The sequence below is a fragment of the Atta colombica genome, unplaced genomic scaffold (genome assembly GCF_001594045.1).
Source record: "Atta colombica isolate Treedump-2 unplaced genomic scaffold, Acol1.0 scaffold2, whole genome shotgun sequence".
Classification (NCBI taxonomy): domain Eukaryota; kingdom Metazoa; phylum Arthropoda; class Insecta; order Hymenoptera; family Formicidae; genus Atta; species Atta colombica.
Window position 1 is genome coordinate 816,085 of NW_017259293.1, and position 18,820 is coordinate 834,904.

At 32.6% G+C, this 18,820-nt stretch overlaps 1 protein-coding gene across 5 annotated transcripts in view; it reads left to right on the forward strand.

The window, feature by feature from the left end:
- Positions 1–18,820, forward strand: part of LOC108687079 (dual 3',5'-cyclic-AMP and -GMP phosphodiesterase 11) — a 332,230-nt gene that overhangs the window by 239,029 nt on the left and 74,381 nt on the right. For all 5 annotated transcript variants that reach the window (XR_001931736.1, XR_001931737.1, XM_018192680.1 and 2 more), the window contains one exon: positions 4,220–4,466. Coding sequence is in view for 3 of the 5 variants with exons in the window: in XM_018192680.1 (XP_018048169.1) it covers positions 4,220–4,466 (247 nt within the window). In the remaining 2 variants the exon portion in view is untranslated. The remainder of the gene's footprint in view (positions 1–4,219; positions 4,467–18,820) is intronic.

Consider the following 18,820-nt stretch of genomic DNA (forward strand, 5'->3'; position numbering starts at 1 on the left):
TTCTTTTTGGTAGCGTTATTGCATTCCATAAGAATAATAAAAATGATTTGCATATGTATATTTTAATATATATAACGAAATTATAATTGATGATTCACATCTGATTCTAAAATCTAATTGTGAATCATGATGCAATTTTTTGTGACATATTTAAGTTTACTTAAAATTAGTACAATTAAAAATCTATAATTAAAATGGCAACAAAAATTAATGAAAATTAAACATTTAGTAATAAAAAACAATTAAATTAATAAATAATACTTTTTGCATATAGACATGTATACTATTCTATGTTCTATTTTGATACTTCAGGTGATTTTTTAATAAATCGAGTTACCATAGAAATGTCTAATTTTTTAATATAATGCCCTTACGAAAAAAAACTCTTAATTTTTTGTGTTAATACTCAAATTTAGGTGTTTACTATCAAAGTTGAGCGTTGAATCAATATTGGGTGTGATACTTAAGCATTAAGTATCAGTTAACATCAATATTGAGTGTCGGTTGAATATTGATTATCAAGTATGAGTATCGGTTGGGTGACCATTAAATTCGGTGAATAGTTTGGTGTATACATCATAATATCCGCAGTTTATTCTCAACACTTATATATGACATTCAATAGATAAATGTAAAACTTAAATGATTTAAACCTCTGAATATTATTTTCAAAATTGAGTGTAAGAGTCACTTGAATGTTAATCTTTATAATTGAGAATTAACTCTGAAATGTTGAATATAGATTCATTTATGAAAGAAATATATTTTAACTATATGCGTGAAACATCTTTTTGACAAACTATCTAGCCTGCTGTTCGGAAACCCATGTATCGTTTTATCTTTATTGTTCACCCAATGTAAAACAAGGATAAGATGAAACACGAGGGCACCCAGATATTTCCGAACGCAGGCTAGAGTTTGTCAAAAAGATGTTTCACACACAGTCTTAAAGATGTTGAAACCCTATTCAGATATATCACAATTATTGGGAGTAAAAATAAGTTTCCGCCGTTTTTTTATCAAAACTTAAGCATTTATTGTGAAAGAACAGTACATAATTTTATTCAAAGTAATAGCCATCGCTAGCCACTACTTTTTCCCATCTTTCTGGTAGCATGTGGATACCGCGTCGCTTCATCTTTTAAGGCTATCCAATCATCGATACAATTTTTGGTATCTTCATATGATGTGAAGTGCTACTCACAGGCCATGCGTCATCGAACAAGTGGTAGTCGGAAGGAGCAATGTCTGGAGAATATGGCGGGTGGGGTAGAACTTCCCAATATTTGAGTGTTTCTAAGTAGGTTTTGACTGGCGCCACAACATGTGGTCGAGCATTATCATGCAGGAGAATAATTTTGTCATGCCTGGAGTAGTAGTGGGCGCGTTTTTCCTTGAGTGCTCGGCTCAATCAATTGTGTTCGGTAGAGAGCCCCAGTAATGGTCTCGTTCGGTTTGAGCAACTCATATCAATACACGACACCAAGTTGATTCCACCAAATACACAACATATAATAAGTTTTTTTCCATGCATATTTGGCTTGGCTGTCGATGTTGAAGCATGGCCAAGTGGTTCCCATGATTTCCTCTTCTTTGAGTTATCATAGTGGATCCATTTTTCATCACCAGTGACTATACGATACAAAAAACCCTTTCGTTTATGCCTGGCAAGTAGCATTTCACATGTGAAAAATCGGCGTTCAACGTTTCTCGGCTTCAGTTCATATGGAACCCAATTCCCTTGCTTTTGAATCATTCCCAATGATTTCAAATGATATGAAATTGCTTGTTGAGTCACTCTTAATGTAAATGCAAGTTCTTTTTGCATTTGGTACGAATCTTCATCCAATAATGCTTCCAATTCCGCGTCTTCGTACACTTTCAGCCTTCCGCTACGGTCTTTGTCTTCGACGTCAAATTCACCGTTTTTAAACTTTTGAAATCATTCACGACAACTTCTCTCACTTAAGGCAGCATCACCATATGCTTCTACAAGCAATCTATGAGCCTCAGCTGCAGAAGTCTTCAAATTAAAAAAGTAAATGAAAAGTTCCCGCAAATGACGCTTATTCGATTCAAAACTCGACATTTTCGTACAAAAAAAAATATATGATGTTGATACAAAATCGCTAATATTTCAAGGTTATGGTGTTGCCGGATGTCCAATCTTATGATATATCGTTTTACATCAAATTTTAATTATAGTTTATTAGTGGCGCCGTCTTTTGCAAACGGCGGAAACTTATTTGTACTCCCAATGTATACTAACAGTTATATTAGATGTACAACTTTGCTTCCGCCGTTTTTTTTCGAAATTCGAGGCTTTATTATAAAAAACTGGTTATACATTTATGATTCAAAGTATTGTCCATCGCTGGCCACTACTTTCTCCCATCTTTCGGGTAGCGTACGAATCCCGCGTCGAAAAAACTGGTCATCTTTTGAGGCTATCCACGAATCGATCCAATTTTTTACTTCTTCATAAGACCGGAAGGGCTGGTCAGCCAGGCCGTGTGCCATTGATCGAAACAAGTAATAATCAGAGGGAGCAATGTCTGGAGAATACGGCGGGTGAGGTAGGACTTCCCATTTCAACGTTTCCAAGTATGTCTTGACCACTTTCGCAACATGAGATCGAGCATTGTCATGCTGCAAAATCACTTTATCATGTCTCTCATTGCGGCCGTTTGTCTTTCAATGCTCGGCTCAAACGCATCAATTGCGTTCGATACCGATCGCCTGTGATTGTTTCAGTCGGTTTTAACAGTTCATAATACACTACGCCGAGCTGGTCCCACCAAATACAGAGCATGACCTTGGACGTCAAAATCACCGTTCTTGAAGCGTTGAAACCACTCACGACACGTTCTTTCACTAATAGCGGCCTCACCATAAGTATTTGAGAGCATTCGATGAACCTCAGCCGCAGATTTCTTCATATTGAAGCAAAAAATTAAAACCTCCCGCAAATGACGAGAATTTGGCTCGTAAACTGACATTTTCAATCGAGAATAACTTTATGATGCAGACATAAATCGATGTTTCTATGGGGTTATGTTGACAGATGCCCAAGTTTATTGTATGACGTCTATGATCTATTTATTTCGACCATCACTTACCGCTAAAGCCATCTATAGGAAAACGGCGGAAGCAAAGTTGTACACCTAATATACTAATATTCAATGTTCTTGAATCATCGAAGTTCTCGTACGATTGCAGAGGTCAAGCTCTTAAATGGGGTACGAGATTGGATTGGGTGACCGTTTTAAAAAATAAGGAAATTAATGCCCAAATGAGAGAGAAAGCGTTTTTTTTTTAATTATAATTTTGTGTGTATCTTAGAAAATGTTGCAAATCAATAGTATTTTAGTAATAAAACGGATTTAATTAATTTTACATAATAAAACCATTTATTTTGATGGTTTTCTTTGGGCATTAACTTTTAGCTGAGTGTATGAAGTTGAAGTACCGAAATTGACGTGTGCAAAATTCTATGGTAAGTTAACGATGAAATAAGAAAGAAAAAAAGATGTTGAAAATGTAACCTTTCAAGTATAACTTAGTAACAGATAAGGTTCGCAAACACTTTTTTGACCTACTGTATACAAATCTTATCACAGACTTTTCTCAAAAACAAGAATATAATAGTTTAAAAAATTACGATTTTAATGGTCACAAAAAGGTAATAGGTCAATGAGCATGCTGGAGAAATATTTGTATACATATACTTGCATGTAAATTTAATCTCAAAAAGTAAACATAATCTCATCTTGGTACAATATAAATTCAGAGCTATTATAGCCTAATTGATCGCTGTTTATTTATTAATTAATATAATATATTTATTTATTAATATAATATAATCATGAAATCGATTAAATAAATTCAAACGTTTCGACCATAAATGGCTCTTTTCAATGAATAAATTAATCAATAACTATATTCGCAATAATATTTGTCAATAATATAAAATTCGTAAAAAAACAGCGCTCAATTAGTCAATGAATTGAAAAACATGAAATTATTGAATAATACGATATTAGTTTCATTGAATATGGTATCTTTTTACACCTTACAATGTATCAACAGACTTAGCTATCATCAGTATTGAGAAGAGATGGCCATATTAAGAAATCCAAATACTTTACATGAATTCAAAATTACAATACAAGATTATTAAATTCGCATAATTAACAAATAAAATGTGGCAAAAATACAGGCCTGTACTTGCGGAGCATCGAGGAGCCGAGGATGACGGCGGAAACGGCGGGACCTTGTGTACAAGGAATACAGGGCGTCCAGAGTAGCGTAGCCAGTCAAAGTATGCTGCAACAGGATGGAACCAGTGGCAGTGGTGGCGGCGTTTATTATTCCTCGACATCGACTTGGACGTACGATCCAGAATACGCCCGTATGGAGGCTTGGCTTGACGAGCATCCTGACTTCGTTAACGATTACTTTCTCAGGTAATCTGTTCTTCCGAATTTACAATGAAGCGGATAGATTCATGTTAGGTTCATTGTTTTGAAAATTAATTGATGGCTTGTTTATTATCGTTTTTGAAAAATAATAACTACAACTTTTAACAAAATTGCCTCCGTTATGATCTATATATTTTTCTCCTTTATGTTTTTTTCGTTTATATATGTTTTTTGTACATTTATATACGTTTATATACATTTTTTATCACGAAATCTATTTTTCGAAATCTGCATGAACATCGGAAAGTATATAATAAAAATAGCACGTACGCAAGATGTTACATCTGAAGCTTCGGATTCAATTATTTCCCAAACTATCGTTATTCCAAAAAGTATTTCAAATAGAACTTAATTTAATAAATACGAGGGGGATATCTTTTGATGATCACAAATCCTTGTTAAAAGTGAACGTGCTTCCAAGATTTCAAAATGACCTTTATTCTTCTAAATGGAATCATAGCGACTAATTTGGAAGATAATTGCATCCGAAGCTTCAAATGAGACTCTGTATATGTATATTTGTATATGTACATTGTTTTTATATAGAATATATATACTCGTATATATATATATAGTATGCTTATCACAGACTGTTTTTCTCTAACTTAATCATCTAAAATGTTTCCGTATTTAATGATACGAGAAAATACCAAAGAAGAAAGTTGTTCGATTCGAAAGGGCAAATATTATAATGAGTAAAAAATTTTTCTCAAGATCATATTTTTTTAGACTTTAAGGTCACCTTTTTAAATGAAATTGTGTTATTTTTTTACACAATATGATTCCTCTAATTATTCTGAATATAAAAGTATTATGATAGTGGTATAAAAAAAATCAATAGTTTACGAAATATTTTATATCTTATTCTGACATAAAATGTTAAATAACTCGTAAACTATTAATTTTTTGATAATCGTATTTAATATTTTCATGAACAAAATAATGAGATGAATCAATTGATAGAAAGAAAACACATAATTGCTTCAAAAAAATACTATGAATAATTTTTTAAATAAGCATTGTATTTTTAAATAAGCTATGTGCTTTTTATCCACCAATTGATTTATCTTATTATTTTGTTCAAAGTATTAAGGTATGATTATCAAAAAATTAACCTCTAAATTCCGTACCCCAATCGCGCATCCGTAACTTCCACACTGGTACGAATTTGGCAATTGTATTTTTAAATATTAATTTTGTTATGAAACTTTAGAACAAAGATAAGTTAAAATATGTGTTTTCTAATAGGAAATTTTGTGAGAAATTCAATGGTGAAATTCAAATTGTACGAAAGATTTACTTTGATGATGGAAAAGATTTTTTTAGACAGATTTTTGAAAAACGACTTTTTATTTATTTAATTATATTTATTTTTATATTAATATAGTTCAATTGTTTATATTTTTACTTTATTAACAAAATATACGTGTAAAGGAAAATTATTAGAACATCGGCATCTGCCTTGCAAATATTACATCGTGCTCTGTATTCTCTTTTAAAGGAGTTAATATTTCTTTAAGTGGTACGTCAATTTTCAATATAAAATCAGTATAAAATTTTAAATATAATATATATTGTTCTGTTTGAGGAACTGCAGTATTGCCAAATTTTGCAGATACCTGCCTTATTCTATCATGTGGCTGAAAAATTTTTAGATTGAACGAATTTATCTAAGTGAAATTCGATCTTAATTATGTCCTTAGTGGATGGGTATAACTATGTAGTAGGGCGCCTGCACACGCTTCGATAACAGTTTTCAAAGTACCATCGAAAACTAAAGCGCCCATTTTGCGTGCCACTCTATGGATCTAGTCCTTGCGCGCGCCGTCCCCGCGCCATTTCTTCCCAGAGCGTATGCACTTCTTAAAATTCACAAACCAAATTGTTCTTTTAAGATCATTGTTTCGTCCATAGTCTGTTACATGGCTTCCTTTTTATATAATATTTATACGATTCTTTACTGAAAGTACTGAAGAATCTACTGAAGAAAGTACTAAAAGTACTGAGAATTATATTAAAGATAGTTTTCAACTGGTTGATAAACTTAAAGGAATTTACTTTAAGGAAAATTACAAATTAATTTCTCTAGACGTTGTGTTACTATTTATAAATATATCAATGGCTTTAACAATGTACTGTATTAATGATAGTAGAATTGGACTTACATTTTTAAAAAATGTGCACTTCCAAAAACAGAATTTCTGACTGCAATTAAATTGTTTTAGATTCGACTTTTTTTATATTTGACAATACTATTTATAAACAAAATTTTGGTACGCCCATGGATTCTTCTTTATCTCCCATTGTTGCGGACTTGGTAATGCAAAAATTGGAAAGCTTTGATGTTGTTTGGGGATTTTGTACTTTTTTATTGTATTTTTTTATTAGTATGTCGGCGATTTATGCGCGGCGATTTCAGTGTCTAAAATGGATTTTCTCAGCGCGTTCAATTCTTTTCATCCTCGTCTGCATTACACAATTTACCATGGAAGTCGAGCATAATTGGTTAAATTTTCTAGATATTTCTATCATTATTAATAATAATCATTTGATTTTCGACTGCTATCATAAACTCAAGCAGATTTTTAAATTTTTTTTCAATCATCTGACATCTCAAAAGAAAGGCATAATTTTTAATTTAATGGACAGAGTTTTTTTGATGTCGGATCCTATTTTTCATGCAAAAAACATCTCTCTTGTTATAAACATTTTGAAAACAATTTTCCGCTTAAATTCATTTTTGATCCCATTAATAATAGAATCAAGGATATTATTCGGAAAAAGTTGTTTAGAATCAACAACTTAGAGAATAATAAATTAGTCCATCTTGATTTATCATATCTTATGTACCGATTTTACAGAAAAATTTAAACAATTCAATAGAAATGATATCAATAAAAATGATATCAAAGTCTCTTATTATAATATAAATGAAAGAAATTTATCAAAGTACATAAAGACCTTTTGGACTTTTTTTCGAAATCTAATGTTGTTTATAAGATAAACTATAATGACTGTGATGCATCTTACATGGGACAAACGAAGAGGAAGCTGAAAACTCGGATTTCAGAACATCGAAATTATATACGGAACATCTAAATCAGTAATAACAGATCATCGATCGCAATTGGATCATGACTTTGATTGGAACATTCAAATCTTGGATGAAGAACTGGTGTACAATAAACGCCTTGTCTCAGAGATGCTTAACATTAAAAAACAGAGTAATAGTCTTAACAAACACAGAAGGTTTTCATAAATCATATATTCCGATAATAAACCGATAATAAACAATGTTTGATTTTGCATTGCCAAGATTTATTGCAGTACAATTGAATCCATCGAGAACGTTGGATGGTTTTCTTTATTCTTTATTTTATACATTGAACGTTACACACTTACAATTGTAATATTAATTTTTACTTCTTTTAATACCAAAATTTGATTTTTTTAAATATTAACATGGCTTTTCTCAATTTTTGACTCTGAGGTTAGTTTTTACCAGAAAAATATATTATGTTTGTTTAAAAAAATTTTTTAATTTTGATAATTTATATAATAATTTTATGTTTCTTTATATTCTCATTAAAACAAGAAAAAATTTTCGCAATCAGTCATTCACTTTTCTATTGATATCATTTCTATTGAATTGTTTAAATTTTTTTGTAAAATCGGTACATAAGATATGATAAATCAAGATGGACTAATTTATTCTTTATTATTCTCTAAGTTGTTGATTCTAAACAATTTTTTCCGAATGATATCCTTGATTCTATTATTAATGGTATCAAAAATGGTATCAAAAATGAATTTAAGCGGAAAATTGTTTTCAAAATGTTTGACGACCAATTTTTCGTTTCTCTGTTTTAACACTCATCTAATTCTGTAACGAAACAGTCGCTTTCTTAATTTTTGAATAATAATTTTTGTTGCACCGGAATTTTTTTGTACATCTGAAGAGAGCCTAAATATTATATAAGGTCGAAACATGTATTGTACTTAGTATTGTATTTTGTAGCATTTCAATTTTCTTATTTTGTACAATTCTTATATCTATCTTCAATTATACTGATGTTAAACGAATAATGGAGATTTTTTATGTTTTCTGACTCTTATTAACTTTTTATATCTCGTTGTCGTATTTATTTACACCAATAAATGTTATTGTAAAAGCATCTAAATTTGGAAAAATGATTTCAGGTAATTAAATAAAATTTCCTTTCACAACAGATTTATTTTATTATTAAAAAGTAAATATAAATTTGCGTAAACGGAATAATATCATGAAATTATAATCTCTGTGATATCATTTCTATGATATATTTTATATTTTGTTTACGAATCTCATAATAGTCGTAAAATAGTTATTAATTTAACATTTGTATTTCTTACAGATCATTTTAAAATGTAGTTAGAAGAAGCTTATTTTCCAAACATTGGTTTTAAAAGCATTTTTTTTATCGATTCATGGACTGGACATTGTCCCAATATTATTTCAGATTTAACATTGCAGGAAAACATATTACTACTATTATACCGAAAGGTACTACAGAAAAAATACAATCATTAGATGTTTACGGATTTAGAATTTGGAAAAATTTTGCTAAAAGATTTTGTTTAGATATTGTTTTACTTTATTAGAAAGTAATATAAATTTACATAAAAGAAATAATATAATAAAATTACAATCTCTGATACATAATCAATTGTCATCTCCGCGATATCACAACTTATTTAAATATTTGTGATTTAAAAGTGGTTGTATAAACGAAAGACCAGAAGAAATTTGAAAATCCAGTAGAATTTAGTTTAGACAAAAGTTCAACAACGTGTGATATCGAAGGTTGCAATAATACAAGGTGTATACAAAAAGTTCGTACTCTGTTCATCAAACATCCAAATTAAATTATTCTGTAACGGGGATGTGATCACCTTCGAAATACTCTCCCCTTGACAGAATACACTTGGTTCAACGCTTCTTCCATTTCTGAAAGCATGTCTTTCTTTGTCAGTTCCTTTAGGAGCTTCATTGTTTTTCGTTTTATGATATCAACAACTACAAAATGTTCACTCCGCACGATATTTTTTTACTTTAAAGAACAAGTAGAAGTCAATCAGGATGCTAGATCAGGGAATGGTCATCAAGGATCAGGTGCTAGAATAGGGAGGGTGATCTATGATAGTGATATTGTTTTTGGCCAAAAATTCGCGCGTAACGAACTCCGATTATCATCCTTTTGAGAAAATTTGAATCTTGGGCATTTTCGATCTAGTCATTGCAACACGTCTTTGTTTTTGCTCGTCAAAACTTTCGGAACAATTTTTACACACAGCTTCTGCATGTTTAAATCTTCTTTTAAAATTGTTCGAATATTACTGTTATTTATTCCAAGTTTTTCTGCAACCATTCTAGTAGTAATTTAACGGTCTGCCTTCACCAAATCGTAAACACGTAAATGTTCTCATCGATACGTGACGTTGTATCTCACTCGTGCATCAACATCGACTTTCTTCCTTTCTTGAACCGGTTTATTTACAGTTCTATGCTTCATGGCAGACTCACTATACACTATTTTTAACATTTGAAGAATTTCCTGGCCAGGTTTTTGCCAAGTTTTATGAGAAATTTGATATTGGTTCTTTGCTCGTCAAAACGTCTTGCTCCATTCCAATATGACCAAAAGTACGTTAATAAAAACAGACACGAAAAGCAGAGATCTCGACGTCTAACTTTTACTAAGGACACATGATGCTTCCCCCGAGACGTTGCACTGTACAAACTTACAGCGTTACCACATCGGCAGAATAGAAATAAAATTCAATGCACGAATTTTTTGTACACACCTTATATAGCTGTAGTAAGATGTTCATGGTGCAAGAAGTCATTATGTTTAAAACATTTTTTCATCGAGTATCATTATTGTAATGAATATAATGAGTAAACGATACAAAATATAAATTTATTGTATATAAACATTTAGAAATTATTACATGAATGATAAGTAAATAAGTTCACAGTTATTCCTATCATTCAAAAAACTTATCTTTTCTTTAAAAATATGTCACGATTTTGATACGTAATACGTGATTTAAGAAGGTTATTTCTTATATCTCATTACATTCTTATATCTTATGACATTCAGAGATTTTTTAATTTAAATATATTTTCTATATATATTAAATATAGTTATTAAATATAGTTATTAAATATAGTTATTAAATACATATTTTCTAACAATTCAATGTATTTTTAAATGCAACAATTTAAAAAAAAATTTATTTTTTAAAGATTCAATCTTATACAATAATTTTATTATAAAATAATGGATTTGGAATAAAATTATTTTTAATTTTTATTCATAGAAGGAATTAATTCTACTTACTAAATAAGATCAATTATCATAAGACTCGTAACTTGTTCTCGTAAAACTCATAAGAACTTACAATCAGTATTCTAACTTTATGCGTATGTATCGTAAGACGTAAGATTATTCGTAAATATTTATGATTTCTTGTAAATTTTATAGCTGGTAAAAAGCTGTCTGTAATATCGTATAAAGGTATAAACACTTCAAAATTCTTATAAATCTTACGAGAATATGTTACGAACCTTACAATTTTATTTAGAATTTAGGCATAAATATCAAAGAAATAATAATAGGGTTAATATGTATATACAGGGTGTTTGGAAATAATCGCCAAATATTTCATGGGCAAGTAGAGTGGACTAAACTGAGTCGAAAAATCCTCTTCCATTTTGTAAATTTCCCCAAATAGTTAACGAGATATTAATCCTTAAAGATAGCCGAATACTGTGATACTGTGTATACGCCTACCGATTTGGCGCACGGGCCGTGGGGAGCGGGGATAGCCTGGCAAGCGCGCCGTTCGAGCTGTAGTGGCTGCAGCGGTGCGCGGGACGCTTGCCAGTCAATCTCCAACTCCCCCGCACGCCAAGCGATCGGTAGGCATATACATTTCGCAGTAATAAGCCGGGCAAGCGCACGTATTCGGTTACTTGGGGAAATTTACAAAATGGTAGAGGACTTTTCGACTCAGTTTAGTCCGCTCTACTTGCCTATGAAATATTTGGCGATTATTTCCAGACACTCTATATATCTCAGACACTCTATATATCTTAAAAATATTAATGATAAAATTGAAAACAAGACCGTTTACTTTTTTTTTAAATACATTACTTTAAATACGAAGTGCCACGGTCTGAATGTTAAGATGTTGAACTATTATATGTATGTATATATTCATGTAAATGAATTAATTTCAGAAATGATAATTGCGTGCCGCAATTATGGTTGTCGGACATTCAATACAATCAATCTGAAATATTAATAATCCTCCCAAATATCCCAAATTTAATCTTAGAAACTTATTGCCTCGGCAAAGAGATGAATCCGGATTTCTTGCGTGCGAGTGTCCTAAGTCTTTAAACTACTGAGCAATATTCCTCGCAATAACTGCTGTTATAATATAATTTTATTATACATTGTTGAATTCGTAAAAAAATAATCTTTAATTTGGTAAAAAAAAAATTTTTTAATTTAAGAATATTATGGGTAGTAGGAGTATTTTGTTAAACGAAAAAAAAAACAAAACTTTTTTATTTATGCAATAAATTTTTCTATTTTTTATCTATAACCATAACTATACTATTGAAATCATACAACTTTTGTTTAAAAAATTTTTTTCTATCTTTTATACTTCTGACGATATTCGCGAAAGTAAAATATCGTTTTTTTTTAAGGAGTGTTTCACCTTAAACATGAGTTAGCGCACGTATTTTTTTATACACATCTCTTAGATTTTCATGTTTAATAGCATATCTCATGGAGAATCAAATCGGTTTCGGACAGTTGAACCTTCCCTTATAAGTCCTTTTTTTATGTGCAAAGATAGAACTTAGATTTATGCTAGAAGTTCTATGCGTATAATATTGGATTGTCCGGAAAGTTCGTGCCGATTTTTGGTAGATGGCGTAAGGAATCAGGTCTAAATATATCAAAATGATTGAAAACAAATGATATGCGTACATATCGTGTACATAAAAGACGTACTTCAGACATACTTGGAAAAATATTTGATTGCGATATGTTAATTTTTGTCAGTTTTATACGCCTTTGAATAAGGAAGAAAACAAAATGCATTTTAGGCATTTAATGCTTTTCTTTTATCGGAAAGGCAAAAATGCCACACAAGTGGCAAACAAGATAGCTGTTTATGGTGAAGGTGCTGTAGCTGAAAGAACTGTGCGGAAATGGTTTGCTAGGTTTAAAGCTGATGATTTCAACCTTGAAGATCAAGAACACCCGGGTAGGCCCTCTACCACAGATGAAGATCAGATTAAAACATTGATCGAGAATAACCCACTTTATACGACACATAAATTAGCAGAAATGTTGAATATGTCAAAATCCATCATCCACGAGCATTTTGTGAAACTTGGCTACATAAACCGTTTTGATGTATGAGTTCCTTACGATTTAACGGAGAAAAATCTGATGGATCGCATTTCCATTTGCGACTCGCTCTATAAACGAGGAGACATCATTTTTGAAGCAAGTAGTGATGGGGGATGAAAAATGAATCATTTACAATAATGTTGAATGAAAAATCTTGGGAAAAGTGGAATGAATCTTTAGCCACTCCAAAAGCCGGTCTTCCAAAGAAGGTCATGCTCTGTGTTTGGTGGGATTGGAAAGGGCTTATGAGCTTTTACCAAACAACGAGACGATAAATTCAGAGAAATATTGTTCTTAATTAGAAGAATTGAAGACAGCAATTGAACAAAAACGTCCAGAAATAGCGAATCGGAAGGGCGTGTTTCATCAGGACAATGCGCGACCTTATGTGTCTTTGATAACTTGTCGACAAAAGTTGTTGGAGCTCGGTTAGGATGTTTTACTCCATCCACTATATTCATCAGACCTCGCGCCCTCTGATTTCCACTTATTTCGATCATTAAAATTTCCTTAATGGAAAAAGCTTCAACTCTTTGGTCGAGGTAAAAAAATCACTTAGAAAAGTTTTTCGCTGAAAAACCTGAGAGAATCTGGAAGGACGGAATTTTCAAGTTGCCTGAAAGATGGAGAAAGGTTGTAGAACAGAATGGCACCTATATAATTTAATAAATGTATACTAAAATTTAAATCTTCTGCGTTTCAATTTTCCTCAAAATCGGCACGAACTTTCCGGACAATCCAATACATAAATTTCTGTCAACTATAGAAAATAGCGATAATTCTAATTGGAGTAACAAAATATTTCTTTTTTTTTTGTGAGCGAAAGTGTTCTGTATGAGTACGAGATGAATAGGATGTTACATGAGATGAAATCCAAAGCCCTAGACGTGTTAGCATTCAATAATTAAAAGCAAACAGTCTCGCGGTCCATCAGTCGAAATTAAGGGTGACCAAAGGCGCTGCAAATTAGGTCCAAATTGAAATACAAGTTTAATAAAACGAAGCTACTTTAGATGTAATGTGCATGCATGCATACACGATGTATGTATACACATTCTTCGATTATTACATTTGGTAAATGATCTAACAAGACATGAATTTTGGTTTGTAATCAAAATTTCCCAAAGTGGATGTAATCATCCACCAGTGGGCCTTGAGAGAATCTGTGAATGAACGTTGTTAATCCTGGGGGATCGTACGTTATGTTCCTTAATAAACCTAAAGAAGCTTAGAAAACTACATATACGATTAATATAACGATAAGATGTCGCTGAAGAACGAATTAATGCCCATTTTCATCAATGTAGATTAACTTTAATCTCGGTTCAACTTATTTCGTCTTTTTCTAGTTCTAAAGATTGGAAAAAGACATAGATAATGAGAACGAGAAAATCTGAATGTCGCTATCTCCCTGATTATGAAATGGCAGAAGGCCCAGAAGATGTGAAACGGAAGATTCAAAGAAAAGTGCATGATATTGACTGTAAAATTCCAATCAACAACGCAAAGCATTAGAACATCGATTGGATTTGCATAGTTGAATCTGATAAAGAAACCGGTTGGAGTCGCTGCTAATGGTATTATACATCTCAGTCGTCGACTGGTAGAAGGTGCAAAAACAGTATTGCGATTGTACTTTTGCCAATTTGTTTTATCGATCTCAGTGAAAAGAGAAATTGAAAGAAACCGCATCTATTAATATAGTGTTGTCTGGTTCTGAGGATCTCGCAATTCCGCTGAGAAGCGACGGGCATTGTTTTGAGCAAAGATTTATCGATTACGAACAGCTACGCATACATCTCTTTTCCTGGGACGTGCCTCAATTGTTCAAAGAAGTATCTGAACGAAGTTTTCGATCGAAATTACTTGTTTTAATCCTGATGGCTTGGTTAGACTTGGGGCAGGCCTGTATTATTCAAGATCCTGTTAGAGGTGAATGAGGATTTTCATGATCGTCGGCCAGACTCGTTACTCTTAACTAGGCTAAGTGATTTTGTCTCTCACAAATGCTCTGGAGTATAAGAAACCGTATTGCATGGCAAGCATACTGAAAAGAGGGAACCGATTGGGATAGTGGATACTCGAAAGCAACATCTCTGTAGATTCATTCAAATGAAGACGAAATGAAAACGACTATTATTTGTAAATCATCGGCAAAGTGCATAGCCATCTTCTTTCTTTCTTAATAGAACTTTCTTGGTAAGGCAATAAGTTATTTAATGTCATATTACTGCGTAAAAGAGAACGGATTCTACTGAGGAACTTAATAGTTTTATAAGCGCTAGGATGCCATCACTCTTGAAAAAAGCTAGCAAACCCTATCGATAATGCGATAATTTGCATGTCAGCTTCACATAATGTTTCCAAACAATCACCTTCTAGCACTAACTTTGCCAACGTCGTAGTGATCGGAACTGGACTACTTTGAATGTGGGATAGAATTTATGACCTAACAGAAAGCTTCCCATTTAGATAGTTGATGTACCTATCTGTTTATGAGCGAAAGTGTTCTGTCCATGAGTACGAGATGAATAGGATGTTACATGAGATGAAGTCCAAAATCCTAGACGTGTTAATATAATATTCGACAATTACAATAGAAGCAAACAATTTCGCGGTCCATCAGTCGAAACTAAGGGTGATTAAAGGCGCCACAAATTAGATTCGAATTGAAGCACGAGTTTAATAAAAACACATGTTTGAGATACAACCACCTGATCGTCCTCAGTCCACAACTTAAAGGGATAAGCCTAAGTAAAATTTTCAAAAAATCGAATTTTCGAAGGATTGATGTCTTAAAAATATACTCTTAAAAAATTTTTATAAAATTCGAAGTATTTTTCGAGTTGTATGAGTCTTAGGGAACGGGCGCACAGTGCGTTGAAATCGCTGAAGTCACCCTATACCGAACTTACATAGGAACAATTGACCTTGTTTTTTGTATACCTATATTTCGTCTTACAGATGTGTGTGCGCGCGCGCGCGCGCGCGTGTGTGTGTGTGTGTGTGTGTGTTTCAAAACTAGAAAGTTCGTTGGATAGTTATTAGTTGTTCGTAGCACGAGGCACGCGTCAATATTCAAACTTTGAACGTGTTTTTTTCAAAAGTGTTTTTTTTTTCAATTAACAGTGTCTATAACTCGAACAATTTTTGATCGATTGTAGAACTTACTTTACTTACTTAACTTTGTAGAACAGTAGTTTCACAAATATATAGTTTCACAAACATATAGTTTCAATTAAGGGATGTTTTTTTAATTATTAGTTTTCAAGGAGCGAGATGTTTAAGAAATTCAAAATATAGTGAAATAAAAATTTTTTTTTAACATTTAATAAAAAAATTATTATTTTTTTTAAATTATTTTAAAAAATCGCTACTCTTAACTGAAACTACACTCATATAGATTTGAAATTTTCAAACAAATTTTATTTTAGATAATTACAATTTGAGTTCTCTACACCGTTTTTTGAACACAGAAGTCTACAATGTTGAGCAACATCATCATATATTTATATTTTTTTTGACATATAAAATTCTTAAAATATCTTCAAAGTGCAATTGATACATCAATTCATATTTTTTCTAAACTTATAGTTATTTAAAAAAAAATTGATAAAGAAAGCCTTTTTTAAAGGCCTTTACTTAGGCATATCCCCTTAATAAATTCCGGAATAAGCACGTAATAATTTTTCAGCATCATCCTGAAAAATTTATTAAATTGACAACGGCATAGTCTAACATTTCGCTCAGCTCGGCCAACATCTGTGTAGACCTCGAGCAATTCATGCGAGCACATTAAAACATTGAGGCCCTGATGAAAGTGTCTATTCGAGATACCGAGAGCATTGAGTGTACGAAAGCATTGAGCACGGTTGTCTGCCAGTCTTTTGACTTATGGCGAATCGGCACACGTATATCAACCTTCTAATACTACTCTGACATGGTGCGAATCTGACGGTGTAGAATCACTTTGGTGCTATGCCAAATTATACAGTTTTTAGAAACGTCAGCGCAACATTTCTTGAACTCATTTAATTCGATTGGTCTGAGATATAAAATTAGCACTACGCTGGGTTAGTTTTCATTTGCTGAATGCGACAATCTTAACGCACTGGTACATGCGCACAAGCCGAATGGCACTGAAAAAATTCGCACTAGTGCAGTCTGGCGAATTTGCTATTAATGTAAAAAGGATCTATAGATTCTTTTCAAGAGGAAGGTTTTTTATTGTATAATCCTCAATAAGAAAGAACCGTGAGCAAGGAATTGATCCTCGGTACTTGTGGAGCAATTGCTCTTTTAAGATCAAAACTTTTTACCAAGCATAACATTCACCTTCATTTAATGGCAGCATCGATTCCTGGATCATGATAGATGAGATCCATTTGCTTCCTATTTGGATCACAGTCTAAAAAGGACATCGTCTAGGGACCTTTTATTCTTCCGAATGAAATCTGATACAGGAATTTCAAAGGATGACGTGGATGATTGAAAAAATCTGAAAAGATTGGAAGTTAGCATCTAAGTATCCGAGGGTAAATGGATTTAAAAAAATCCGAACGCTCGATATTTTGGGAAGAGTTATGTTCAACTCGACCGCTCAGCATTTGAAGAGTTGCCTCGGTCCACAAAAAGTGCTGCGCAGATGACTGAGAAAACAACAGATATTTGGATATCGTTTGCTGCGAAGAAATTGTCAGTTACGTCCTCTATTTGCCGAAATTTTGTCGTACTTGATGGGAGGAAAAGCCGCGCCCTCGACTGCTCGTCTCCATCTCCGAAGGATGCCGGTGTCCACTTTGCGGGAAGAGGAATCATGCTCCACTCAACCGCTAATGCAATAAAGAATTTGGTCGGCAAGAAGACGTACCTGGTACGACACCCCAATCGCTATGTGCGATTCGGTTATTCGCCATGCGCTCGTATTGGCGGGAGGAGAAGTTCATTTTATTCCGTTAGATTCTCGTAAACTTGCGACATTCCTTCTATCGATGATCTAATCTCAAGGGATTGGTTGCGGGAGCGTGGATTGCTACGGATGGCTCGAGCGAATCCTCGCGAGCATGGTCAGGAACATGTTTAAGACAGTGATCGATGGATCTCTCGGTGAGCATCAATCCCTCGAGGCGCGGATATGACAAGACTGTACATCCTGTGATTGATCTTGCGATCATTCATGCGAGTAAGAATTCGCGCATTTTCTACTTCTGACGATAAATATGAGACGCCTCTTGATTCTGCGAGCATTTAACAAGTGTACTTACGTAACATTTTCGAAATTATGTGAAAAATTTTTCGAAAAGAAAACACACTGTTGTCTCACGAATGAACAGAACACAATGAAATGGCGCACGGAAAGACTTGGCCCATGGAATGGCACGCAAGGCGGGTGCGCCAAACACTTTGGTTTTTGGCGGTGCTTTGAAAACTGCGAAGGCGCACTACTAGTTGTATCCATCCGGACGGGACTTTAAGAGACATTAATATTCAAATTAAAAAAATTTGTTTTTATTATTATTCTGAATTTATTGAAGAACTTTTTAAAATTATTTGTAGACTTAAATTATTTATTTATAAAAATACAAGAAACAACAGAGAAAAGTATTGTGCATGAAAAATTATAAAATTTACATATTTTTCATAAAATTTAATAATTTAAGAACAATACAAGCGCGCGCTACGCATACGCCATTTATTTAATAATTACTTATATTAATAATATATTTATATTGATAATATTTATATTACTTATTAATTATTTATTAATTATTTTACTTTTTATAAGAAGAAAATGACAGAATGCTATCATTTCCACATCACCTTGCGGTAGATAGCATGATGCGTTTTTTTTATAGAGGTTTT